The sequence below is a fragment of the Cyanistes caeruleus genome, chromosome 7 (genome assembly GCF_971803275.1).
Source record: "Cyanistes caeruleus chromosome 7, bCyaCae1.hap1.1, whole genome shotgun sequence".
NCBI classification, from domain to species: domain Eukaryota; kingdom Metazoa; phylum Chordata; class Aves; order Passeriformes; family Paridae; genus Cyanistes; species Cyanistes caeruleus.
The window spans coordinates 18,419,432-18,446,643 of NC_141707.1; the positions used below are offsets into that span (position 1 = coordinate 18,419,432).

At 37.1% G+C, this 27,212-nt stretch overlaps 1 protein-coding gene and 1 long non-coding RNA gene across 19 annotated transcripts in view; one reads left to right on the forward strand and one right to left on the reverse strand.

Annotated features, from left to right (window-relative positions):
* The window catches only part of ZNF385B (zinc finger protein 385B), a 151,867-nt gene that overhangs the window by 123,144 nt on the left and 1,511 nt on the right, over positions 1-27,212 (forward strand). For all 18 annotated transcript variants that reach the window (XM_086898124.1, XM_086898131.1, XM_086898125.1 and 15 more), the window contains 4 exons: positions 5,145-5,307; positions 22,969-23,205; positions 24,257-24,435; positions 25,524-25,625. In XM_086898124.1, coding sequence (XP_086754250.1) covers positions 5,145-5,307; positions 22,969-23,205; positions 24,257-24,435; positions 25,524-25,625 — 681 coding nt within the window. The remainder of the gene's footprint in view (positions 1-5,144; positions 5,308-22,968; positions 23,206-24,256; positions 24,436-25,523; positions 25,626-27,212) is intronic.
* LOC147652235 (uncharacterized) lies at positions 11,553-26,175 on the reverse strand. Its single transcript, XR_015289367.1, has 2 exons — positions 24,236-26,175; positions 11,553-21,182 (listed from the first exon to the last, which is right to left on the reverse strand). It is a non-coding gene; the product is annotated as an uncharacterized LOC147652235 (long non-coding RNA).

The following is a 27,212-nucleotide window of genomic DNA, read 5'->3' on the forward strand; positions in this document are numbered from 1 at the left end:
CTGTTTCCTGGTTATCTAGATCTATCAATATATGCAGATTTATAAACATTTTTAACTTTCTACAGAGTAAAGCTACTGAGGTTGTTTAAGCACTGCAATATGTTAATGTCATTCACATTTATTTTCAAAAGTATAAGTAAAAGTATATTTAAAAGTAAAAGTATGTTTACATGTAGAAGATAATTTAAATTGTTGATGTTTTATTAAATGCAGTCTAGTATAGAAGGCTAGTATAGAATTGTATATGTATTGTATGTAGTTGTACAGTTTAACATCCTGCTTGGATTTCAAACTTAATAATTTGTAGTTGAAAGTACCAATTAAATGCAGATTTTAAATAAAATAGACCATTTGGATCATTTTTAAGAGCAGAAAAAGCTATCCTTTCTTACAGACAGGTCATTAATCCTTATAATATAGAGGCTTTCTTAAAAATTAAAAAATTCATAAGGTTTGGTTGGTTGGGGCCTTTTAGTTGTAGATAGAACTAAGGTGTATAAATTAAAAAAATTATGGGGGAAAATTTCATAATTGTCTGTCAATTATATTCTTAATTATTTGCAACTTAGTTTCAAAAACATCTGTTCACTAATCCATGGTCTTACAAATAGGTAGACATATTTTTAAAGTGTCACAAAATATGCATCCTGTTGATCAAAAAGTAGTCCAGACAAATGTATAAACACTTTTTTGGAGTTTGGCCTGTCAGTACAAAAGTATTTTTTGCATTCTGATTCATAACATCACATTTATGGCAGCTTAAAGCTTTTCCTGTCATTAAATCTGGCTAGCCAGTACTTGATGACCTTCTGTGCTGTCTGATAAGTAGGCAGGTTCTTTTTTAAAATTTTGCTATATATATATATATATATCAAGCTAGTAGACCACAGTCAGTTTTAGATTCAATTCAAAATAAAACTTTCCTTTCAGTTAAGGAGTTCTTTCATAGAAATAATTTTTATTCCACTTTCTCAAAAAAGTGTCTTCCTAACCTATAATGCATTTAATTTAAAAATTGTAATAAAGATAATTCAATGGTGAGGTTTAATACTGACTATGTAAGCAATAGATGTAAGCAAGAACTTAATCTTCTTGAAATTAAAAATAAATATTTAAATAATATTGAATTTTGGCATAGATAAATTATTTTACTGTAGAATTAATTAACCCCTGCAGCAAATGCAGCTGTATACATTGGAATAAAGTATTTTTCAATTAAAATAATTATAGTACCTGAGTACAGAAAGATGTTTTTTGAGATAACAGATTTTCATTTTGTTTTTTCGTATTTTTTTCATTTTCTTAAATATTGTTTTGCTGCCACAGAATTTGCATTAATTAGTTGTACTTAGTGATGTACTTAATGTACTCAAAAAGTACCTTCCATTTAAAATATTGTATTCCAAAGATATTTACTCTAAAGTTGACTTTGTATTTTAGTGGGTGTTTATATTAAAAATGGTAAACTATCTTTCTTTTATGGACATGTCTTTTGAACCCTATGTGTGCACAACTTCCTCTGGATTGCCAGAGCAATTTAAAATAAATTTTCAGCTTCTTGTCCTAACTAAAAATTAAAATTGTATATGTCATGGCTTATTTCAAAGATAAGTCTAATATTTCAGTGATGTAGTAGACAAAGCTATAACCTCTGCTCTACTGCTGTATTTGTGTCATAAGCAAGTCTTAAGTGAGACTTGGAACAAACATGTTTGCCTTTAATATTGTGCTTTTGAAAATACTTCATAAAATTAGAGTTATTAATGATCAGGAAAATAATAATCACAAAAAATGGTATCCGTAATAATCAGGAGTTCCAATTTCAGGTTGCCTCAGCTGCCCTTTTTTCTTTTGCTTGCTATGGCTCCAGAAAACTCTAAAGGTTTACAGAACATGGTGATACAGCATTTCAGTTACTGAAAGGCAGCTGAATCAAATGATTTATCACATAGTGCATAAAAAGCAAACTCTGACCTTGCAAGTGAATCTGAAAGGACTAGAAAATAGTGCTTATGTAGTTAGGAAGGATTGCTTCAATACTTTAAGGAATGCTTCTCTAACTTCATGCTTGGGAAGAGTATCTGTGTTTCTATTCACAGAACAGAGATGAGCTGAAAAAGCCTAAAAACCAAAGTTATAACAATATCCAGCCCACGGAATTGAAACTTGACAAAGTCAATGTAGAAACAAATAGTATGTACTTAACTGACAAAGTGAGGCACTGAAACAATTTTTTAAAGGTAGATTTTTGCATCCCCTAACTGCTATCCCCTAACCTGGAGAATCCCCCCTTCCCCCAAAGGAATATGGTCTAGTTGGGACAGTACTGAAGAAGGATGGCATCTCCAAACCCCTGCTTAGGCTGGTCATAGCAATACTTTTTGGCACTATAACATACAACTATGAATTTGATAGATTATGATAATTAGCTTAAAAATGAGTCCATTCACCGTGTGTCCATGAAGCTTTGCTTGTTATTATGGAAATCTTAATTTTAATTCTTCCTGGGCTTGTTTGTTCTCAACAGGTCACATGTACACTATATGAGGATTGAATGAAGGGAATCACAGACTGTAGTAGGTTATTACTGATATTGCAGGCATTTTTATTGCAAATATCAGCAGAAAGGCTTATTATCAAGGAATTGACTTACTAAGTCTTTCTCTTGAGTGCATTTATGTCTCTTATGTCATAGCTTTGGCCTCAGGCAGCATATGATCTTATCAACAGCACACATATGCGCAGAGCATAGAGTTCAAATATTTAAAGGGACATCATCAACTTGAGGATGCTTAAGTGGACAATCTTGTACTTGCTATTATTAAAAGTTAAAAGCATTGGAATTGAAAGGGCATTTATATTCACCCCAATTTTTAGCTCCACTTTCTGTACACCGCAACGTGTAAATAGTTTATTGAATTTTGTTGGTGGAAAACGCCCCTTCCAGTGCATCATGTCACAACTGCAAAGCTTAAGAGAAATGGATGAAACCCAGCAAAGGTGGAGAGAGGCAGGGCGAGACTCCTGTGCCTCATAAGGCACATTGGCATAGCAGGGCACAAGCAGGACTATGCTCCTCTGCCTGCATTCAGAACTGGAGAGATCCAACCCAGAAGTTGACAAGTGTCCCTTTAAGTAGAGCACGTAGTACTAGTGGTATAGCTGGTTAGTTGTTTCTTTATAATCCTTCAATTGTGTTTGTATGAGTGTTAATATTTCAAAGGTTTTAAAATCCAGAAATATTTTAATAGCAATTGATGAGTAAACTCTTCACTGTTTTTATAATAAAATTCTTAAAAGACATCTCACTTTCAGAGGAATTCAAAATAAAACTAATCTAACAGCCTTTCTTACTGAATGCTTGCTTACTAAAATCTCCTATGAAAGGAAAGACGTACCCACAACAACACACACTGTCCTTCTGAGGTGGAAATCACTGTGTTTCATGGGCTGTATGATCACTTAAGAAGTTCTGGTGTGTGAGAACTTCACTCCTCTATTTTAGCAACAATTCTCCATCAGTGTAATGGTGCCAGTAACTCGTGTGAGGACTCCAACATGCAGTTTTATTGCCTGCTCCGGCTGTTTCTACTCTTCACTTCTACTCTACCATACGATAAAGCTGTTATTACATGCTGTCCCAAGGTGACTGTATTGTAATGCCCATTTCTGCTGATCTTAAAACAATTTTCCTCATTACGGCAGCACTGTTCGTGGAGTTCGAGCATCTTAGATGTTATAATTGCTCTCTGTAAAAAAGCACGTGATTTGTTTCATGGCTTGCTTCACTTAACACAGCAAACTAAGTAGTTGATAATTGATTGATGAGAGAGAATGGTTTTGCATGAACACAGTGAAAGTTTACTTGCACTGATGTTTTTACAAGCCAGGTGCCAAGATGTGCTTAGAAGAAGCATGCTTTCTCTGAGTGTTTTAATTTGAAGTAAACAACAATATTAACTTATTTGGTTAATATGTAACCTTCAATAGAGGCACCTAGTGGTATGCCTGGAATAATGTTTTGAAATTGTGCTCGGAAATATTAATTACACAAATCTACTGCTGAAGACTACAATGTAATGAAAACAGACTTTTTTGGATAGGACTTTTTTCTTGCCCATTATTTGGTAAATTAATTTATTAAGAAGTCAAGAAAAAGACTTAAATTCATTAGCTGAAATTTCCAAGCTTTGGAGTTTGTATTAAGCATGCAGTTCTTTAGTTTTGCTTCTGACAAAGTGGCCTGATTATGTAGAGTCAGGAACAGTGAAGGGGAATCAATATTTCTGAAAAACTGGGCAGATATTTATGTATCTAGCTTTAGCTGTGCAATTTCAAAAACACTGACCTAGTTTCTGAAGATAGTTTAAAGGCAAAGGTGAAGTAAACATCTCAGGACATAATTCTGCTGTTCTGTTTGGGCAGATTAAGACAAAATAAATATTAATAATTTTAAAAAGCTCCTCTTCTCTCTGTCCTTCAGCTTCAAATTTCCTTAGTATTTAAAAAGTAATATTCAAGGCAATTTATAAAGCAATCAAGACTGACAAGTATTTCGTTTTCTATGTTGTACTTGGGTCTACTGAAGTTTGCAGGTGTAGTGTTTCCTCATTTTAACCCTTCTTGTTTGATCTAATAGTGAAGTAATATTTTTTCAATTTTCAGTTGTCTCAGTTGCTGTTATGTGAAGGTGAAAGTATTTTATGAAATCTGTATTAGATCAAAAAGAAGGGAAAACGGATTATTTAATCATGTTTCAGCAGAGTACGTCTTTTTAACTGCAAGCAATAAAGACTAGGGAACACTACATGAAAATTGAGTAGCATCTTTCTGAATTGGATGTGTTTACATTTGTATAGTCCTTTAAATCTTTAAGCAAAGAATTACGTTAGGAGTGACAGAGTTTTATGTAATCTTGAAGCCTCTTTTTCCAAGTTACTGAAAACATGTAGTATTCATTAAAATCCTTTCATTGGAATATATAAGAACTTACATCCACGAAAAGCATTAATATAAAGCTGTTAAAATTTTTTAGGTAGAATAATATGGTGCCTACTATTGAAAGTGTCACTTTTCTGCCTTGTTATCCATTGTATTATATACAAGTGCAAAAAAAAGTGAGCCTGATTTGTTCTCCTTTGTAGAGCCAGGCCGAGGCCCACTACAAAGGAAGTAAACATGCCAAGAAGGTCAAAGCACTAGAGGCAACGAAAAACAAACCCAAAGTTGGTACTTCCAAGGACAGCGCAAAGGTTAACACGGGCTGCTCCACCACGCCAGTCACAGCCAACATCTCTGACAAATCAGGTCAATGAAAACTTTTTGTTCTATACATCCTTTACTTTCTTCTTTTTTTGTGTTTGTATGAGAGAATTCGGTTGCATGATAGTGATCCATAACTTGTCTTTTCTAAAATTATTTATGATGCTTTTTTGTACAGAATCGATTTGTTTTGATGCTCTCAAATTGCTTTTGCACGTCTGTGAAACAACTGGTGGGCCTGAATGCTAAAGTGTATTTTTTTTAAACCTATCAAATTTACTGTTATAAAGTATAGATGTTTTTTTGGCAGTAGTGGATGGATGTGGGTGAAGGGTTAGTTCTGTGGTTATATATTTAGCTGAAGCACAAGAAACCTTTGTAAGAAATTTTTCCCTTCTTAATGAAAAAACGTTGCTCTAATAGGAAAACACACCTACAGAATGTGAGGCTGGGTATTTCCTGACTTTCACAGCTCATTAGTGCTTCAACATCACTCCTTTTTTCTTTTTTACCCTCCAGATGAGTAATCTAAGGAAGATCAGCAACACTAATAGCGGTGGAATTGATTGAGTTTCTGCTCTGTCAGTGTTGTATTACGGAATGAAACAGGAGACTTTCATGAACTCGCTGACAGTGTTATTCAGGAGGCCCCTACTGTGGATTACCCAACTGTCAGTCCAGTAGGCTACTGCTGATAAATTTGCTTCTGCCTAGGGAGCCATTTATTATCCTCTTCACCAGAGCTGATCTTGACTCAGGTGCTGTGAGGTGAATAACAGTTTTTTGACATATGCATTAAAAATGACAAAAAAAATCCAACTCAAAAAAAGTATCAGTGTCTATTTGTCATCCTGCTGTTTTTACAGCAGCTTCAAAACTATCTGTGGGTCCTAACAATGACAATGGGTGCCAAATTCGGAGTTGATTTTCCTAGAAAATCACATTTTAGTTTTGAGAGAGACGAATTCAGTCCAGGTAGCATCTTCAGGTAAACAAGGCATGCTACTATAAAACAGTAGCAGTTTGCCACTGATCTAAATATAAGGTGGACTATTGAACAGAAAGAGATTTAAAATATTTGATAAATATTTTATTCTCTGAAATATTGAAAATAACTGTTTAAGATCGTTTACTTCTCCAGGTGTATATGATGAGAACCAGACAGCTGCTGAAGCAAAATATCAGTTAAGACTTTAGAGGATTTAACATATTAAGAATTCATCTGTGATAACATAATTTTATAATGCTCTCCCTCTCCAATGCCAAATGTTGAGGTCCAGATAGCAAAAGTTTCGTCATCTTTTTCAAACTCCATCTTTGTCTTCCAGAAACCATCTGGAGCTGTCTTATGTTTCCTTTGCCAGACTATGAGGTCTGAATTGAATTAATTATTTTCTTTCCTCTGCAGTGTATCTAAAATCTACATTCAGGTTTTGATAAATAATATAACCAGTCAAAAGGGAAACCTGCTCTTTGTATTTTTTTTACTTGCCCTGTTTTCACAGTTATTGTTACAGTATTAATTGCTCTGTACAAATTAGATAGATTACCATCTGTGTCTGTTGGATTACACCACTGCAACTGTTTCTACATTAAAAATAAATCCCAGTGGCAATTTAGTTAAACACTTTCTTCCCATCAGGAGAACAATGGGACACTAGAGTAGGCTCCTCAGAGCCTCTTACTGCTGTACAGGAGACTGAGGATGGGATGTTTGGGAGGAAAGAACTTGAATTTGGAGCAAATTTTCTGTATTTGTAGGAAAATCTGGTCACAGAGATGGGGAACAACTTGAAGATTGGGGCTTTTACCAGACTTGGAACAAACCATAGTTTTGTTCAGCTACAGTTTCCCTTACGGATACTATTGCCCATCTATTCTTTGACATGTCTTTATCTCCTTAATATAATGCTTATTGCAAATGAAACAGTCACTAAGTTGTCATTGGGTAATGTTTTGGGCTTTGGGAGGGAGGGGGGGGAGGTGGTTAGGTTGGTTTTGGTTTTTGGGGTATTTTGAGTTGAGGTTTTTTTTGTTTGTTTTTTGTTTTGGGGTTGGTTTTTTTTGAGTTTTTTTGGGGGGTTTTTTTGGTGTTTTTTTTTTTTTTTGCTTTGGAGCTAAAACTTTTCTTATACCATATTTTCTGAATCTTTTAACACCATTTTCATTCTCTGAGAAATGCGCTAGTACTAGATATTAAGCTTTTGGGAATAATTTAATTTTCCTTAGAATATCTCTAATACTAAGAATTTCAGTTTGTGTGTAAATAAAAAACAACAAAAAAGAGATGTAGAGATTTTAATCCTATAAATCCTATAAATCAATCCTATAAATCCTATAAGTTGGATGAAAATTGGCACCTAGGTAGAAGAGAAGTCCTAACTTTTGGTCTATCCTGAAAGATGCTGCCACATGAGCTCTGTTCTGCTTGACCTGCTGACTGACCAGGGACTCTGCTTTCAGGATGGGACAGTTGAAAGTGTGTATGTGTGCTGTTGGTCTGAAAAAATTGCTTTGGAAGTACATAAGCTAAATTAAGTCAAGGAGGATAATTTCTATCACTTGGGAGCCTGTTGTTTAGCCAGTGTACTTGGGAGAGTTCCTGAGAAACGTTCATCAAGTAATAAATAATTTCTGGTGTCCTTTTCTAGTGTATGGAAGAGTAGTAGAAAGAGAAGCTAAACAGAGAGGACAGTTATAAGTTCTTGGGATCTTTTTTCTCTGCTGTGTTTCCATGGGTATTAGTGCAGAAAGGGTAGGGAGCATTACAGTAAACTGATAATCTGCAATTACTCTTTTATGTAGGTCTGCTAATAAAGGGGCACAACAGTCATGAGTAGCACCCTTTCTCACGTGCTGTCATTTTGAATGAGATAATGATGAATGATTTGGAGCTCTCCAGACAGAACAATTGTTAAATATTGAACTAAAATGTCAGGTTAAGTTTGCTACAGAGCCATGTGTTCTTTGAGTCAGACATAGCATGAAGTCCAAAACATTTGTCAGAAGTCACCACTGTAGTACTAACAGGAAAAATAATTTCACAGCTAGTGATGAATCTATCCAAAGCAAAACACAAATGTATCCAGTCCTTATTTTTCAAAACATATGATGCAGTGGTCTCTCTACAGCTGTTCCTTTCAGTTTGAGAAATGGCTTCTGGTAGAGATACAAAAGTTAAATTAATCTTTCAGTTTTTTGGGGATATTTCCAGAAGGCTCCTGGTGACAAAAGTGGCCTCAGCCAAGTGGAAAGGCATGACTGTGGTCTGAGCATGACAGTGTCCACGTTGTGAGAGAAAGTGCTTCCCTACTGTTGTTAATAATACAGTGTGACTTGGAAATGGCATTTGTAAATTGATCATCACCAAATATATAATGATAAAGCCACAGTGCAGGAATGGTGCAGGTGGCTGCACCCTGAGTGGATATCAATGGGTTTAGCTGAACAAGTTGCTCCTCTAACTTTGTTAGGTGACTATGTGATCTCATTGTCTAAACTCACAACTCCTTGCTGTTCAGAAAATACTTTTTTATTGGTACTTGTAAATACCAGCACTCTACCTCATTCACTCTGCAGACAGGAAAAAAATCACCACAGATTGTGTGACAAAGTTGTTACTCTCCTACTATAGCTGAGCCATCCCTGCTTGTCCTGATAGGTACTTGCAGATCGGAGGTGGCCATAAGGAATGTATCCATAACCTGTCTCCCACACAATTTCTCAAACCACACAGGAAAAGTCCAGTAATGGCTACAGTTTCATCTGCTAGAAAATCACTACTGTGACCCTGCAAGCTTTTTTGTAGCTGCTCTGAGGTGTGGTTACAGAACAGCAGTGTTAGTAGCACTGGGAGCTGCTCTTGCTGTGGTGGGTTGATCCTGGCTAGATGCCAGGTGCCCAGAAAAGCCACTCTACCTCTCCCCCCTCAGCTGGGCACGGGAGAGAAAATACAGCAAGAAGCTCGTGAGTCAAATTCTGCCAAACTTGAGGGAAGTTTCTGACAGCTTGTCACAGAAGCCACCTCTGTAGCCCTCCCACTACCAAAGCTTAGCTGTGCAAACTCAGCATGGTGGCAAAGATTCCCCTCCCTCCCTCCCAGTGGAAGCCCAGGGTTTTCGAGATGGCTGCACAGGATATGTATATGTACGACACTGATCTAGGAAAGGGCAAGGGTAATACCCAGTACACAACATAGTTTAGAATATTTGAAGTGTGGTTTAAATATAGCTCTAAGAATGCAATAGTAGATAGTGTCTGTGACCCCAGGTCAGCATAGTCTAGATGCTTACAGTGATGAATCCTTCAGGAATACATATGATAATGACTGGATTGAAATGTCACTGTTTGCTTACCAAGCAAAGAGGAGTTCTTTGATCCTGCCTCTAAATCAAAATAAATAGTTCAAAATGAAGCATACAAATGATGTGGTATCAACTTCTTTGCATTTTGCTTTGATATGAAAATTGGAAAGTAAACGCAACTGTTTTTAACTACTCGAGTCAAAATCGTATTTCAGATTATAAAAGATAATCTTTTTTTGGCCTTTGATCTTTCGCTGTATGCTCTATTGGCCTCGTGCCTGTTTGTGAAATGATAGGTATGGGCATTTCAAGTTCAGTCTTCATTGCAGTAAGAGCAGAAGACGCTGCTCCTTGGGAATTAGTAGGTAGAGATAAACCCTTTGGATGCTCTGTGGAACCCCATTTTGTTCAGCTGGTAGAGGAACAGAGAACGTTAAGCACTTAACTAGGCCAACTGCTAGAACCTCTTCCAAATCCTGACCCTTTGTACTACTGCTTTGCTCTGGGGCGCTGTCTCAGGACAGCTCAACAGGCAGTGCACAGGGTCATAGTGGTGACATTCCAGTGTATGAGCATGGGCTGATCTGCTGTGAATGGCAAGAACAGTGGGAAAGGGCTGTGACTGCCAAGCTTTTTGCCAGCTTCTTGATCCTAAGTGGGTCCTGTAAGAGTTATTCCAGTCTCTACAGCTGCATAACTCAAAATAGCTGGAGGTTATTCTGAGGAACATTGTCATACTGGAGTGTGGCGCAGTGTCTGATGCTGAGTGAACTAGATGACATTTGGAAAATGACCTGGACCTGTTGATGGATATATAAATTATTTGATGCTGTGTAGACATACAGTAGTTAGTTGTCCTGTTAGACAGGATTGGCAACTCCAAGCTTTATCAGACTTAGAAAAGTTGACTTTGTAGTCTTGTCTGTGGGTTTTAGTTCGTCAAGGGCTATCTGTGGATGCTTTCACAATGAAACTGACTGGCTTTTTCTTTTATTCCTAAAGTAGCATGCAATATGTTGAATCCCATTTACTCAGCCCATGTCGCTATTGCCAGTGCTGTGTATTCATCAACTACCAGTGAGGTGAAATGTCCCAGTGGAGGGCTCAGTTCCTATTTCACAAATCCACCATCAGAACGCTCCCTTACTCATCTTGCTCTCATTGCTTGTTTTAAAAATCTTTCTGACAGTGCTTGAATTCTGAACTTTTACATATGCAACTCTACTTGGACTAATACAAAAAAATGCTACCAGATCTCTTAGCAAAATCCCATTTCACCCTAGCATTTGTTTCCATTCATCCCCTTGTTTTCCACACATTTTAAAGGAATGACTTGTTTATATAGCTCAAATAAACTGTTCCTTATAATATGATCCTTCAGAAGTAGCAAGGAGCCAGAGCCATACAACCTTCCCAGCTGAACTGTGGTGTATCTGTCCTGGAAAATTCGAGGTTATTTGTCACACAGATAATCATTATAAGAACCTCAAAGCTACAGTTCTTCAATCTCATAATTTTGTGTAAGGTACCAAACTCCTCTAGACCTCCAAAAAGGTTGTGACAAAGTTGAATTTTGAGGGTGGGGCAGGGGTAGGGAGAGGCTCTGAGAGGAACAGGACAAAGATGTGTTGGGCTTGGTGCCCCCCAGAGTGTCACTGTGCCCTATTTAGAGGCTCTGCATTATGCCCTTCAAACATGCTTGTGCTTATGTCTGGCCTCCTTCAAAAGCTACTGATGAGCCTCATCAGTTCTTCACATTTATGCTGACATAAAGAGTTCTGCTGAAGCTATACTCTATAAAATAACCATGCATCTGTGTTTATGTGGATTCAGATAGTGCCTGCTAAGCATAGGCATATTTCTGTTAGATAAAGGTATTAGTTTACAGTCAACTAAGTAGTAAATTCAATCTGATTCAGCCACCAAGGAAAGTCATTTCAAGGGCATTTTTCCATTACATTCTTTGTGGATGGTAAGCTTTGTTCCTTTTTGATTCAGTGTTCCACAGCCATATGAAGACCTTTCTATATTGCCATCTGTTGAAACTCTCCCCCAAAAACAGAGGTAAAGGCACAATATAGAATTTTCTGCTTGGCCACAGTGCATTTACAATTGATAATATAAAATATGAGTAATAAATGCTCATAAATTCATCACAGTTACCCTGTTGCAAGTACCATATGTATACTTACTTCCATGGCACATGCAATGACTGTATTTGATTTAATAGTAAATAGCTTCTGGGCATCTTTTGGCAGGTAATTTCAGCAACTCTTTCAGGAAGTTGCTATTTGCTTTATGCTCTTAGGATGAAAGGTGAGCCAAAAGAAAAATTAGAAAGTCAAAGTCTGATAACAGGAAATCATAATAAATTGGGATCTTGAAACACTTTCTTCCCAGCCAGCCTTACTGTTCATACTTTTCAAGAGTGGATATTCAAATCTCATCTTCCTGTGTGTGTCTAAATCTGAATGGAAAACTAGTCATACTGTGCATTTTGCTGTTGATAAGCTCCTGGGAGCTCCTGGAAATCTTTGGTCTGTCTATAATGCTAGCGGGTTTCAAATTCTACACCTCTACTGAAAACTGAATATAGGTGCCATTAACTAAAAAAAAAGCTCTGCAGCTGACACGTACTTTGATGAGTTGCTGCAATTCTTGATCGAACTAGGAAAGGCCAAACTTGTCTCTCTCAGAAATACATGAAACTTTCTTTTGAAGGAATGGTAAGGTTTTTCTTTTCCTGCAGTAAAATCAGCATAACCTTGAGATCAAAAATATATTGTAAGGTGAAATAAGACTATTTTGGGTGTTCTGCTCTGTGTCTGAGCACTCCTGAGCATCATCAAAACTGTATACCTCTAGTATTTCTACTTACTCAAGTTCTAAAAATGTGAATTTCATGGCATTTTTTTTACTAGTGTTCTTAAAAATGATACAAAGCTTTTCTTTCTTCAAGAAGTAGAGATAGGCATTTGGACCAGCAGAATTGACTCTGCTACTGGTGCTGGATGATGGCAACAGAGCCAGGGATGCTATCAGCTACAGGGTTTTTTTAGCTAGATGAATGTGGTCATTTAAAGAATCCTTTCATATACATTTAATCTTTCAGCACCTCTATCATACTGTGAAATCAGGTGTCTGTTTTTCTTGTTTGTTCTGTTAATGATTGAATATAGAATTGCCTATTGAATATCCCAAGAGGTTTTTTTTTAATAGGATGGTGGTGATAATGGAACGATAGTGAGTATGAAATAACAAAATAACTTTCTAAAAAGACACCTGCTGGTTCTGTTGGGTTTTTTAGCAACCCTGGGAGGAATAATTTCAATTGTATTTAATACTCTCACAACACTTATTGAAGCAACATGTTCCTAAGGAAATAAGGCAGTTCTTCTGATACCAGATATGTGTTTTTGACTAGTATCAGAGAATAAATAACAGGATTCCGGTGATTATTCATACAATTGGTAGTTGAATACAGTTTTCTCTGTGTTCAGTTGCATTAAGTTAAAGGCTGTGTTGAAGCTGCAAGATTTGTTTTCTACTTTTCTCTGACCCCTTGAATGAATTTAGTGTCCAAATATAAAATAATGGGTTAGTACCAATGCTGCTTCAGTGGTGAAGGGGGAAATATACTTCATTTCCGATAGTAGAAAAATTACTTATACAAACAGTAGGCTACTCATTATTTCCTTAGTACTTGTTTTCAAGGCGAGTGAAAAATATTTTAATGTTGGTTAGACAAGTTATATCTGAAATGCAACTTATTTGTCAAATCTTGACAAATGACTGACTACTCACAGTGCTCAGACAAACCAGCTACAGAGGTGGGTGAGAATGCACAATTATAGATGTCATTTAACTGAAATGAAGATGAGTGTTTCATAGCTGACTTTAACTGCAGTTCTGCCTGGGCAAGTACCAAGTGAGTAGTTCAGACACAGGTCCATGAGAATTTACTTGCAGAGTGTGTCAGTTCTCCTTGATTCTTTTATTTAGATGCCCATAAATTTCATATTAAGTTCCAAAGCACTTCAGCATCTGAGCATAAAGTTTTAAGATTTTGTTTTGCACAAGCAGTAAGTGAAATATATTTCTAGTAATATATTTCAGATTCATAAATGATGGAGTCATCATGTTATTTTTACAGATGAGATAATGAACTGAGACTAAGCAGAAGTGAAGGATCTTTGGGCAAAATATTGTATGTTTATTATAATCTTTGAAAGTTATTTTTCTAAGCATTCCTACATTATTGAAAAGTTTAAAAGATAGTACAATACTATAGCAAGTTTGCATTCCAGGACATCAGAAATAGATGTAGCAGAAATTGGAATGGGAATATAAAATATTTTCAAAATAATAGATGTCTAATGTCAGAAAAAGATAAGTTTATAGCTAGCAAAAAAATTTGCTTTCACCCAGAGGAGAGACATATTTTGTAATAGCAAATCTTATACTGTATTTCAAGCTTTGCTTACACTGTATTAAAATTTTCCAACTCACAAATTTTCCTATTCCAGGCCAAACAGTCTGGCATAGCTCAGAAAAGATGAAACTAAATATGCCTGGCTATTAAAGGAACAGGACCCTGGAAGACGGCTTTTAGATGATCTCACTTTATGGATACTCTTTAAATTAGTATTCATACTTGCTAGCTGTGGTTTAGATCCACCTTGTTTTTGTTACCAGCACTGTAGTGCTACTGATATTGCTGAGTTTTTTGAACAAATTTCTAGTGATGGTTTTCCAAACCTGTCAACATGTCACTGAGAAATTAGATGTTGGCATTGTACACTAGGAATTGCTCAGTATTGGTGTTTGTAGACAAGCTTATTTTCTCCAGAAGTAACATGCTGCATTTGCCACAGTAACTTGTTCACCCTATTAGGTCTAAAATCTAGAGGAGGAGGAAGCTGAAAATTGTAATAATTTTTTTTCAAATTAGAAAAAGAGAAGTCTGATACAAGTGCTTTCTGTACAATGTTATTAAAGATCAGCAGGTGATGTGAAGATGCAACACAAATGGCCTTGAGTGTTCAAAGTTTCTTTTCTCCAAACTACATACATGTATGTACTACATACACACCTGCATTTTGGCTAACAGTACAAAATCAACCCTTTTTATTCCTCTAGCTTTTGCACTGAGAAATTGCATTGTGTTGAAGTATTAAATTCTTATTTAATGTGGTTTTTGAAATGTGAATGCCCTTTGGTGATACATAACAATTTTGCAGTTATTTTGCTATATATTCTATATATATGTGCCAACATATCTTTTTTTTTCTTCCCCTGCTGGTGAGTGCATACAGATTTTTCTTGATCTTGTCTTGTAAAACAGACACTAGCCAGTCAACCTAAACCAATTTCCTAAGAATCTCCAAATGTGTAAGTAATTGATTAAAAATCATAGGCAATACGGCAGGATCACCTCTGACAATCCAATAACAGAAGCAGCAGGAACTTTCAGTTCAGAAAGGTGTGCAAATAGGTACAGGGATAGATTTTGCAAGGCAAGGTTTTACACTTGCAGAACTACATGTACTTCCTAATACTTTCTAATTCTCATCAGTCCACTTTCATAAAAATTAAACCAACTGAAATTGCAAAAGCAAACCTTTTTTAACATTACATCTTTATTCTGATCAGCACAAATATTTTCATACTCTGAAGAAAATCCAGGTTCCCTTGTAAGAGCTTTTGGTATGCTAAATCAGAAATAAAATATCTAAGAAATTGTCAGCATCACTGCTGTAATATAGCCATGAAGGCAATACTTCTGAAGTGAAAAAAGATACTGGGGTTCAGCCTGTTGGAGAGTAGGGATGCAGTTAATCAAATAATCATAGCTACCAAGTTCACCTAATATTGCACAGCCATCCTGACATTCCCTGATGTAGCTTCAGTATCTTGAGAAAATATGTTGCAGCATATTTGAGGGCACATTTGTGTTTGAGAGGAAAAGCTTCGTATTTATAGCTTCCATCTTTTTCCCATCTTTGTATAGAGACAAAATTCAGAATGTGTCAAACAAATTTATTTCATTATATGAAATTTAGCTTGTTTTCATACGTGCCTGAAGAACAAGAAAAAACATTTTACAAAAACTAAAAGTAACCAAAGGGTTAATAGCACACTGTGCTGTCTAATTTGCATGTAGGTTTGCAGTGGAATTTTTCTAGAACAGAGCCCTACGGGTTTTTCAGCCTCATTTCTCAGTAGACTGCACAACTGGTGAGAAAGTAGGTATTTTGTCTGACAGCCATTAGAACCTCATTATCCAGCAAATGTGCAGATAGAACAAAAAATATTTTGAAATACCTTATCAAGGTTTGCTGACTCCATCTTAATGAGTGTGAAGAAGTAATCTAATGCTCTTTGTTGTTTATTTTGTTGGAGGGTTTTGTGAGTGATGCTGAGATGCAGGACAGAGTACTTACAAATCTGTAAAGGCTGTGACCGCTGGCAACTTAACTGCTGTCCTGCTATTGTCTTTATAGCATATATTACTCAAAGTGTTCATCTTTTTCCATCATAAGAACAATTAATTGTATGTGTGTGTGTGCTTTATTCTTCTATAGCACTGTGAACCAGAAGAAAATGCTTTCTGTGAAGAACAGTGTTTTGAAACTTGCTTTTCTATTCAGTAACTTTTCTGCTCATACACTGAAAGAGGCTCTTCTTTTCATGCTGGCAATTCAGTCACTGATGACCTCCTCCCTTCAAATCTTATTTCAGTCCAAAGAGATGTCCAGGAGCTCTTGTTTCCAGTATAATTATTTGTGGGTGTTCTCATTCTATCCCCAGGCCTGTGTTCCAGGGTAGATCCCAAGATTTGCTTAGGCAGTCCTACAAGTACAGTGTGACTAAATAAGTTTTTCCCTCCTTTATACTTTGTAGTTTCTTAACATCTTCCTTAATTACATCTACTTTAATAGTTTTTGTTTTTAATTGCTGCAAATTTTGTTACAATATTTCTGTGGTACAGATTTCTCTCCAGATTTATATCCTTCACTTTCAAAGCTCTTGGTACCTTTGTATGTCTTTTGTACTACACTTTCAAATGTTGTCTTGCACCTACCACACACAGCCATTCAAATCAACTTCTGATACAGCTTCCTGCTTTGCCTGGACCTGTTTGTAAGGAGTTCCCTGCAATCAGCTGCAAAACTTATTTATTTTATTCTCACCTTTAAAAATTTCTCTTTTGCTGTGATGGACTGAAAACCAGAAAAACACTTGTGAGAATTTTGACTGCCACAGTGGTACCTGTGTCAGTGACTGGTTGTTGTGTCTGTCTGTGGTTCATACGTGTCTGCAGTGGTCATCTCTGCTCTTAAACTGATCATTTGGGGAGAACTTCTGTGTGCAGAAAGCTTAGAACAGAGAGGTCAACTGGTCACTACCAAGTAACTATTCAAGTAACTCACATATCTTCAGCACTGTCAGTGGGCATGTTCTGTAAAGTGTGGGAAAAAAATGTAAAGAAATTTGTCACATTTCACATGTGCCAAGCATTTAACATGTCAAATTTAAACTTAGAATTTTATTTTTCAATGGACAGATTTTTACTTTGTGTTTATGGATGCTAATTTAGCTTTACTGATAAGCTTTTCAGCAAAATTTCTTGGATTGTTTACTACTGTAATTATTACAACTGATTTTACCTTTTCTATACAGTTGTTTAGGGAAAGAATGTTTAATTCTCTGACAATCTCACGGATTTCCTTCTCCCATTCTGTAATCACTGTATGCTTCCAAGGTTGTTTAATGCAGCCCAATATTTACAGGTATATATGGAGCTGTTGAAATTACAGGGCAAAGCTGATAATCTGTTTCGCTCAGTACAGCTTTGCCAGTATGGGAGATACGTTTGCTTTCCCTCAAACTCTCTCTTAGTCTCCAAACTCAACGCTTCAAACTAATAGCAGCTCCCTGTAGCACAATTTACAAGAACTCAAGGCCATCACAAGCCAATATTGGCACCACACTTTCAGTATCCCAAAAATAACATATTAACATTTACTTTCAGGAATCACTTTTTATTTTAATTACCATAGGAAGTGACATAGTTAGAAATCAGTTGAAAATGATCAGGATCACCAAGCAGTCCTTTTTTTAAAAGGCTGTTCTTTCAGCACTGATGTGATACTGTAAGGCACCACCATAAACAAGGCTGATTGGACCAAATGCTTTGCCCCTAACTGTGCATCACTTGTGCTCAGGGGTTGTATGGCCCTGATAACCATGCAATGACTGAGTTACACAGTATTTTCCTAACACAGCAAAAAAATGTTGTGACTGGTTTAGGCTGGAAATTGCACTGGAAATTGTCTGGCTCTTTCCTTCATGTTTTTCAAGAAGAAAAGAAGCATAAGTTTTTACTGTTTTCTTACCTTTACAATAGAGAATAATAAACTTTTTACTGCCAAAAGTAATTTTTCCATTATGCTGTCTTCTAACTTGGCAATGTGCACTATTGTGCGAGCAAGTAAAAGAAATATAAAACCAGATTTCTATACTTAGGATGGCAAATGAGTGAATGTCACACAAGAGCTTCAGTGCAGGGTTGTAGAGCAGCAGTGGCCACTTTGCAGTGTCTGTGCTGCCCTTTTGCTGTGAGCACTTTGTGTACAGCTGCTGTTTGGAACTGGGGAATGCAGTGAAGGACCTGGCACAAGGGAAGGTGTGAAGCTGAAGCTGGGTGGTGGGTGGTTTTAAGAGCCAGCCCCATCATAGTCAGCGCTGCACAGCTGCTCTCAGCCCCAGGATCCTTCCCTCTCCCTGTGCTCAGCCTTCAGCACAGCTTGTGTGCAATAGTCCCAGTTTCTGGTGGAGAAGCAGGCAAGTGCAAAGGTGTACTTTTTATTGCATGCAGTCACATACAAAATATGTATTGTCAGCAATTGAAACATTGTTCCGTTACCGTCACAGCAAGAGCAAATTTGTTTATTTATTACATACAGCAAAAAAATTATGTGACAGTTTTGTGAGGGTTATTAGGATCACAGCAGAACTTCATATCTGAAACATTTTAGCACAAGTATTGGAAAGGGTTCTTGCAAGTGTATCATATATCATTTGTACATTGGATATTTTTATTCTAACTGCTATTTGAACAAGCTGTTGTGAAACAGAACTTTATTGTAAAGATGTTTTATGTATCATCAGTGATTAAAACTGGGCAGATATGCATGTTGAGGGGTGTAATAAAAATTTAGCATTATTTTAGACAATATATACAATACTTAGCAATATTTTAAAAATTTTAATAACAAAAAATAGCAATAAACATTTTTGGTACTGAAAAACTATCAGATTTCTAGATCTATATATGAGTTTTGAATTAACATTGTTTTTATTTTTATCAAGATATAAATTCTGAATTAAGCATCTGAATATTAAGTTACTATTTTTTTGTTGTTGAAAATAGCATGTATGATTTCATCATAAAGTCCAAATTAAAATTTCTCTCTAATGCACCAAAGCATGACTGCCTCAAAAAAAAATAAAAAATAAATGCCTTTAATGGGTAGGACCTATTGTCTATGCCACAGCAACTGTAGTGAGTGGCATGACCTGCAAAGGTCAGTGAGTCATTGCAGCTTCAGAACCGAGGCAGTAGAACCTGTAGGTTTGAACCTGTCCTGTTGCCCTGACTTTGGTACTCAAAATGAGGCAGTAGTAATCAGGTAAATAAGTTCTGAATTTTAACATGGCGCTGACACAAGCATGAGTCAAACAAGAAGAAATATGTGAAAACAACTTCAAAGAAGAATTAAAACAATGTAATGGGTGAGAAAAACATTGATATTACCAAGCCCAAAGCAGTACTTAATTAGCTTGCTTTAGTTATTTTCCCTGGGCTCTACTTCAAAATAAATTCAGGCTTCAGTAAGAACCTGAATCATCAATTTACTTTTCTGGAATTAAAGGCAGAGATGAAATATGGCTTTTCTGCATGGAAAATGAATATAGATATAGGAAAACAGTACAGATTAGATTTTAAATTAATTTCTTGCACATGAGTTTTGGTGTGAGCATTTCAACCTGACCCCAGTGCAGATTAAATCATAGCTACTGCCTTTTGGGAGTAGGCTAGTAGCACCTGGGTCTCATGCTTCCAGCTGTGCTGTGCTAAACTGTGCAGCAGAAGCTGGTGTGTCCATGGTCCAGGCAGGATGGACGCACCCCTGCACTTGTTTGGGCTCTGCCTGGCTCTACTGGTACCAACCCAGGTGGGGCTCAGAGAAAATCTGAGCCTATTCTCAATAATACCTTCAGAAATAGCAAGAGGACTATAATCCTACAGCTGCATCTCACAATTCACATGTATTTCATGAGGTGATGACAGTTTTGAAGTATGGGTATGCATACAGCCATTAACAGTTACATTTTTGATTTCTGTGTGCAGATATTGTTAGCTCTGTGCTATAAGTGCAAATAAAAGAGTAATCGTCTTTGTCCTTTGTATATACATGCAATTTGCATTTCCTGTGCTTTGCACTGTTGAATAGTTGGCATTTCTTCTCAAACATAAAACTGTAAGTAATGGTGTTTTGAATTCTGTGGATTGAAACAATAAGCTGTTATCAAAAGCCCATTTGGAGAAGTACAATTTTCTGATTTTAGAAGCCAGGAAAATGCAGTTCTGGCCCCACTGCAGTGACAAATATGCACTTAGCTCCATGTACTTTCTGTGGGAGTCAAACTGTATAATAACCTTACAATTATGATCTTTGAAGATGTTCTGCATTAAACATTTAGAATGGTGGAAGGAAGCATTAATTCACGGAGGGGCGTATGTCTCTCCTTATACATCCGCATCGATGAAGAGCTTATTTGTGTCAGGAAGCTTTCCAAATGATGGAATTATTATGTGAACTGAGGTTCTTTCCAAAAGCTGCGATACTGGCAGAATTGAGCCCAGCTGCATGCTGGTAACTTCTCTCTAGTTTTGTAGAAGTTTTCTTGTTGTGTTACATGTTGTATACTCTAGAATTGTTGGAATATGAATAGTGAAAACACCCTAAATCTCAGGAATATTATAAAAGTCAACATACTACATGAGCTATTGGCCAGCTAAGTGAGGAGAAGTGGGAAATGAAATCTAATTTTTTCAATCATCTGTTAATTTCAGGGTTGGAAAACCATTGTACTGTGATGGCAATTGGTGGCCCAATTGTAAATGTTAATGTAAAATGGATCTTCTTCCATATCTTGGGATCTTACTCTGCAGACACTTGATGACAAAACAAATAAAGTCTGATCCCTCTTGTTGGGATCAGTGAGATCAGTGCAGGCGGGGGCTGTGGGCAGGAGGGTAAGCACTGTGCTTGTGGCACAGGGGTGATGATTTCTGTCTCGAGGAGGTGTTTCAAAAGCACCAAATATTTATGCTTACATTAAAAACAATAAATGGGGGACAACTTAAAAACAACCCAAAGCCAAACTAGAGGTATAGTTGATATTGGTTAACATACAGCTTGCAGTTCTTTAGGTGTATTTTTCCTTTAAGGCCTGAAATGCAAAATACTGTGGAACCTTCCTTTATTCCACTCTGGCTGACATATATCCTGGTGTTACACCTTTTGCAGTTTGGCATAATATTGCCTAGAACAAAAAAAACAACAACAGTTTAATTTTTCAGTAATGTAAATTTGCAAATGACAGCTGTTCAGTGTGTTTCATTTGTAGATGTTAGCACCTCTGAGAATTTTCAGTATTGAAAACTCTTTAATTTAGAATGTTAGGAAATGCTATTTATTGAGACTGTATTTTTTGAAGACTCATAAGTTATATAAAGTATTCTAGATTTTTGCAGATGTGACTTATTACTATGGAGACTTTAAAATTGAATAGCCTATGAAGTACAATTTAACATTAGTTTCTTTTGTCATACTTTGTCTATCAAAATACCTCCAGAATCTGGTTTTAACAATAATTTGGCCATAATAATAGTCTTTGTACTTGACTATTTTCAATGTTTAATACAGTTCATACTGTATAATTTCAAAGTATTTTTATTGTTATTTTAAAAAATAATAGTTCTTTTATTAGAATTTTCTTTCTCCTGTTTTATAACAATCTAAAATCGATGTACTGCAATGCACTTCTGGGAAATATGCCAACAACTGTGGGGTTTGGTTTCAGGATGGCTATTCATAGTTCATACACACTTTCAAGTGTTTTGTTTGAGTGGGTACAATCCTGTTTTCAGATTTCTTGGTAGCACACTCTTGGCCTGATACACAAAGTCATGTTAAGACAGTCTGGTGGTGGTAAACATGAAGTGCAAGAGCCCATATTAAAAAATTATGCTCAAAATAGAGCCTAGTATTTCAAGTCAGTTCAACTCTATTTCAGATTTAGCCATGGGTTTCAAATGGGGAGGTTGCTCTTATGTAGATGTTGTACTTGTTTAGATGATGAAATTTGATTCCAGTTGTTCAGAGTGACAGTTACTTAGTCATTTCTCGTGTCTGTTTTGTCAGGATTGCTCATACCAGCACCACTGCACCCTTCCCCTCCCATCCTGTGTTTGTTTTGAGCAGAGTTTGTTTTCCTGCTGGCAGCTAATATGGCTTCTGATCACAAGGCCTGCAGTTGAACAGCTTCAAATGCAATGAGCCCTTGAGGGGCAGCATGTAAGCAGGGAGCATTTGAATCCTGGCTCTGGCACAAAGTCCCTCTGTAGGCACAGATGGGACATTTTATCTCTTGCTTTGTGATCACCACCTGCAAAATGAAGTAATACCTGCCTACTTGTCTCATAGGAGCACAGATGATTGACTCATGCTTGTGAAGTGATAAAGGAATGCACTGAATACACACAGAAGCCATCTGATCCACAAATATATGGGGAATCATTCAGGGAAAAAACTGAAAATATTATCAACTGTGTTCATGTGTGGTGCCATAACTTCTGGAACTGTAATGAGGAATGTCAAGATGGTGCTGGAGCCTTTCAGTGTCCTCCCAGTGACTGAGAAACCTGAGCCCTTCCAAAGGCAAATGTATTGCTTTTGAAGAATATTATTTAATTCCCAGTGCAAAACCTTGCTTGTTTCTGAGTGCTGTTCAATCCTTAACCCTGGCTTCCTTTGGGATTTGCTTGGTCTCCTTTCAACTGGCCTTTCAACTGCAGCACAGCAGCAACAACAGCTGGCATGAATTTGGTGAACTCTTTGGTAGTCACTGGTAACTTTAAAAACAAGAAAATCCCCCTTTTTGTCAAATTACACACATTTCATGGCAGGACTTTTAGCAAGATTTCAAGTATGCTGCTCTTTTATAAAATGAGATAAATTAGCCCCCTGTTGTGTTATGTTTACTAAACCCACAGGACTATTATTGTGCATGTGGCATAAAACAAAAACATGTATTTTGTTTCTTTTAGAAGATAAAGGGAAAGAAAAGCCCAACAGTGCAGGTCAGCAGTCCAATACAGAAGTGGATCCTTTTCTTCCCAAACCTGGAGTGACGCCTGCAGCACCTGCCTCGTCCTCCAAGAGCACAAACGGAGCTGCTAACACAGTTACTGAGTCAGAAGAGGAAAAAGCCAAAAAATTACTTTACTGTTCATTATGCAAAGTGGCTGTGAATTCCCTTTCACAACTAGAAGCCCACAATACAGGTGAGTATCCATATGGTACAAGTCAGTTGTGTGTTAACATTTTCGTAGCACAGTGTAACTAGGTGGTACCATGCTTCACTGAAGTATCTTTTAGTTAAAATATAAAATAGCAAGTTACAAAAACAGTCCTGTTAATGGCAGTCTTCTGTGTGGTTTTTGATATTCTATTAAAGCACTCTCTATTTTTTTTAACTGTCCTTCATGTACTCTCTAAATTCTTAGTTGACAAAATCCCTACATTTCATGGTAACTCATCGGATCCCTTCACACCTTTGCACTGAGGATCACAGTATGATAATAGTGGTTTCTATAACACTTAAGGTTTCTAAAATGTCAGTATTCTCTCTCATATTTTGTTTCATTATCATTGGTATCTGCTATTTTGCTCATAAAACTTACAGTCATTTATTTTTTATTGCTATTTATTGATATCTTTTGTAATTTTGGGGTGGGCTCATTAGGTTTCCTAGATGTCCTAGAGTTTTCTGATTATTGAAGATTAGATATCCTCTTTTTTTGGGCCACAAGCAGCAATCCCTAGTGTGCTCTATGTATGGTTTGCTGGTGATGTAAAGCTTGTTAACAAGCCATTGAAGCTGGTTTTACAGCTGTAATCCATTCTTGAAATGGGCAAAGCAGCCGTTTCTTCCAAATCAGAGGATATTTATTGAAGTATTACTGTTCCTAGGCAGGTTTTGAAGGATTGCTGTGGTTCCTGTCCCAGTCTTGGCTAATACCATTTTCTGCTATTCACTGGCTCTATGGAATTTGGCAAAAGAATAAGCAGCAAACACTTTGGCCATGCAGTCACACGCTGCCCCAGATAGTGAGGTCCAGCATGCCTGCTGTTCCCTTTTTTCACAAAGCCTTCTGACTTGCCTTTAAATCAAGGACACAGGAACTACACTGACCAAAACAAGAGTGACCAGTAGTCCCAGTCTGTGGAGATTTCAACCATTCTGTCTTGAAGATAAATGTTACAAAGTCCCAAGGCTAAGGGAATGTTTTGTGCTGCTGATCATGAACTCACCTGCATCTCCTTGCCCCTTAGGCTCCAAGCACAAGACCATGGTTGAAGCTCGGAATGGTGCTGGTCCCATCAAGTCTTACCCTAGGCCTGGATCCCGAGTGAAGGTGCAGAATGGCAGTAAAGGCTCAGGACTGCAGAACAAGACGTTCCATTGTGAAATCTGTGATGTCCATGTTAATTCAGAAATTCAGCTTAAACAGGTAACTTGCTCATATCTGAAGCAGTTGGTTGAAGTTGCATTGCAGTGTTGTAGGTGCAGTGTAGGGCTGTGTGGAGATGTGTTGCTGAATACTGAATGAACTTGGCATTTCTTTTCTGTCTTCCCACAACTATTTCTAAATATTTTGTCATAGGTCAAATTCACCTAATTATTTCAGTTGGGAAAAATAGGCTTGATAGTTATAAAAGCAGAGGTGTCAGTATCAATGAATGAAATAGCAGATCTCATTTAAAAGTTTTCTGTGGTTCAAGATAGAGATTTGAACCTTGTTCCTCTAATGCTAAGAAATTCTGGGTCCTGAATTCATCTTTTGGTGCTGTTTTCAGTCTGCTGGAATAATGTTTAATGCTCTGTGAGAAGGAAAACATGACTCAAATCTATTGGTTTGGGACAATCACCAGTAGGGTAATACCATAGATATGTCTGAATTATGTTGGACAACATTATCATTAACAGTGTAGCTGTTGTGTGCCTGTGGAGCTGTTCTCTGTCTGAGCCAATTAGCCCTGGGTTCAGAGCTGTGTCCATACAGATGCAGTGATTCTGATACCCAAATGGGAATCTCTGGATGGTGCTGTGCTGCATGGATGTGTCCTCTTATTCCCTGTTTTTTCAGTTAGCTCTAAGATAATATTAAATTGCATGTGTAGACATATCCCTGGGTACTGGTTCTTCCTTCAGCTAATATTGAATTATTTATACAACTGAGCAGTATCAGCAAGATGGAAATTTACCTCTTACTTCTGAATATCCTTATGACCTAGTGATTACAGCTCTGTCTGGTTTAAAGCTTCTTAAGTGAAAAAAGAAATACTAACCAAAATATCAATGATTTGCAGAGCCTGTCTTGAATTTAAAAATATGCTGTATTTGATTAGTTTCTGATTCTCTATTTGATAAGCTCCAAATTGTTATGTTTAATTTAGCAAAACTCATCTTTGCTCTCTCTAAAGAACCTACTTTATCTTACAAACAGGGGCTTAGGCATACCCTGCTGATAAATCAATTTCAAACACAAAACTGAGAAATGTTTAAAGAGCTAATTAAATGTGAGGATATTTATTTCAGCACATTTCCAGCCGAAGGCATAAGGACAGAGTTGCAGGAAAGCCTATGAAACCTAAATATAGTCCTTACAACAAACTGCAGCGCAACCCAAGTATTTTAGCAGTAAGTATTTTTATTTCTCATCACTGTCTGTGTGAATTTGTGACCTTGGGGACTCCCACTGCACAGAGACAGGAACATGACAGACCTGACGCTTCTGCAGCCTCTCTTTCCCTGCAGGCTGAGTCTGCACAGGAATCAGATTTGAAGATAGTTATGTAGTCTGTCTGCCCAGTCCAAGGCATGCAGATAGCACTGCAAGTATTATTTACTGCTAGAAAGAAGGGAATAATCAGTGAAATGGGGAATGAACCATGTGCCCCATGGAAAGGTATCAGCTCTACTGGGTGAGGGCTCTTCTCCTTGAAGGCAGCAATGACTATACGCTGTCTTTTTGCACACCTGACATAACTCTTAAGTCATGATGGATGCAGTCAGGGAAAAGAGCATAGGATGGTAAGATATAAAAGTACCAGTGCTCATTCTCTGCATACCAGAATGCTGGGTGGATCTATTAGTTGTTGCAGAAGAGCCATCAGGTGTTGAGGAGAATTGCTGACCTGTATGTTCAGACCGTGTCTGTCACTGACTATCAAACACCTCTCCTGTCTCTGTGCCACTTGCCAATCCCTGTCACACCCACCTACATTTCCAGGAATCCCCCAGCTGGTCCTGCTGATCATCTGCAGCCAGAATTCAGGTTGGCTTTAGCACAGCACAGTTTGTATGTTTATTTGCTCATGACACAGGCAGTATTTTATTCATTAGAGAAAATGCCACCTATGGCACAAAAACATTTTACAGGTTGCAAAGAGACAGATGCAAATGTGTGTGAGCAAGAGAAACAATGTGAAAAGCCTGTAAATGGTAAAATATTGATATGTCTTTGTAATTGTATAGAGGCAAATGAAAAGGCTGCAGGCTTCCTCTGTCTCCCCACTCAATAGCTTCTGCCCATGCTAATCTTCTTCACTTACATAATACATCATTTTATCATCTATTGCATAAGGAGAGACCAGCAATTATAAAGGAAGAACATGAGTATTTTTGCTTCCACGATTGAATGATTGTAGTGCAAACCATTTTCAGTGAGAGGTACCGATACGAGTGTATATATTTCTGATTAGCTGTTTCACTGCGAGCACCAGCAACGCTTGTCGATCATAAACTGAATCATATATGTATCTCAGAAAAAATTCTTTCTGCTATCAGTCCTAAATAATATTTCTACTTTGGAAAGAGCAGGTCTTCATTGGAAGGTGCAAAGCTGACTGGACTAATACCACCTTCCCATTTTGTCCACTCCTCAACAATTCATTTTTGCAAGTGGAAAATTTGACTTTTGATACTGAATCATTTTCAGTATGAAATCATCTTGATCATGGGGGTATTTTTAATATTTCATGCACAGTTCTAATTTATATAAAGTTACTCACTTGTAAACTATGCTTCCTTCTAAACATCAGTGGGATGGTCTCTAGACTCAAGAGATTTATTTATCTTTAAATGTAGCATTTGGTTGCTTTAATTGCCCTGGGGGTAAGAGGACAGTGCAGGTAATATTTCTAAGCAGATGGTAGGAGGCTTCTGTGAGAAGCTGTATTGTTCCCTGTGCCAGGGTTCACTTTTTCCCTCATGTAAAAGTGGGTG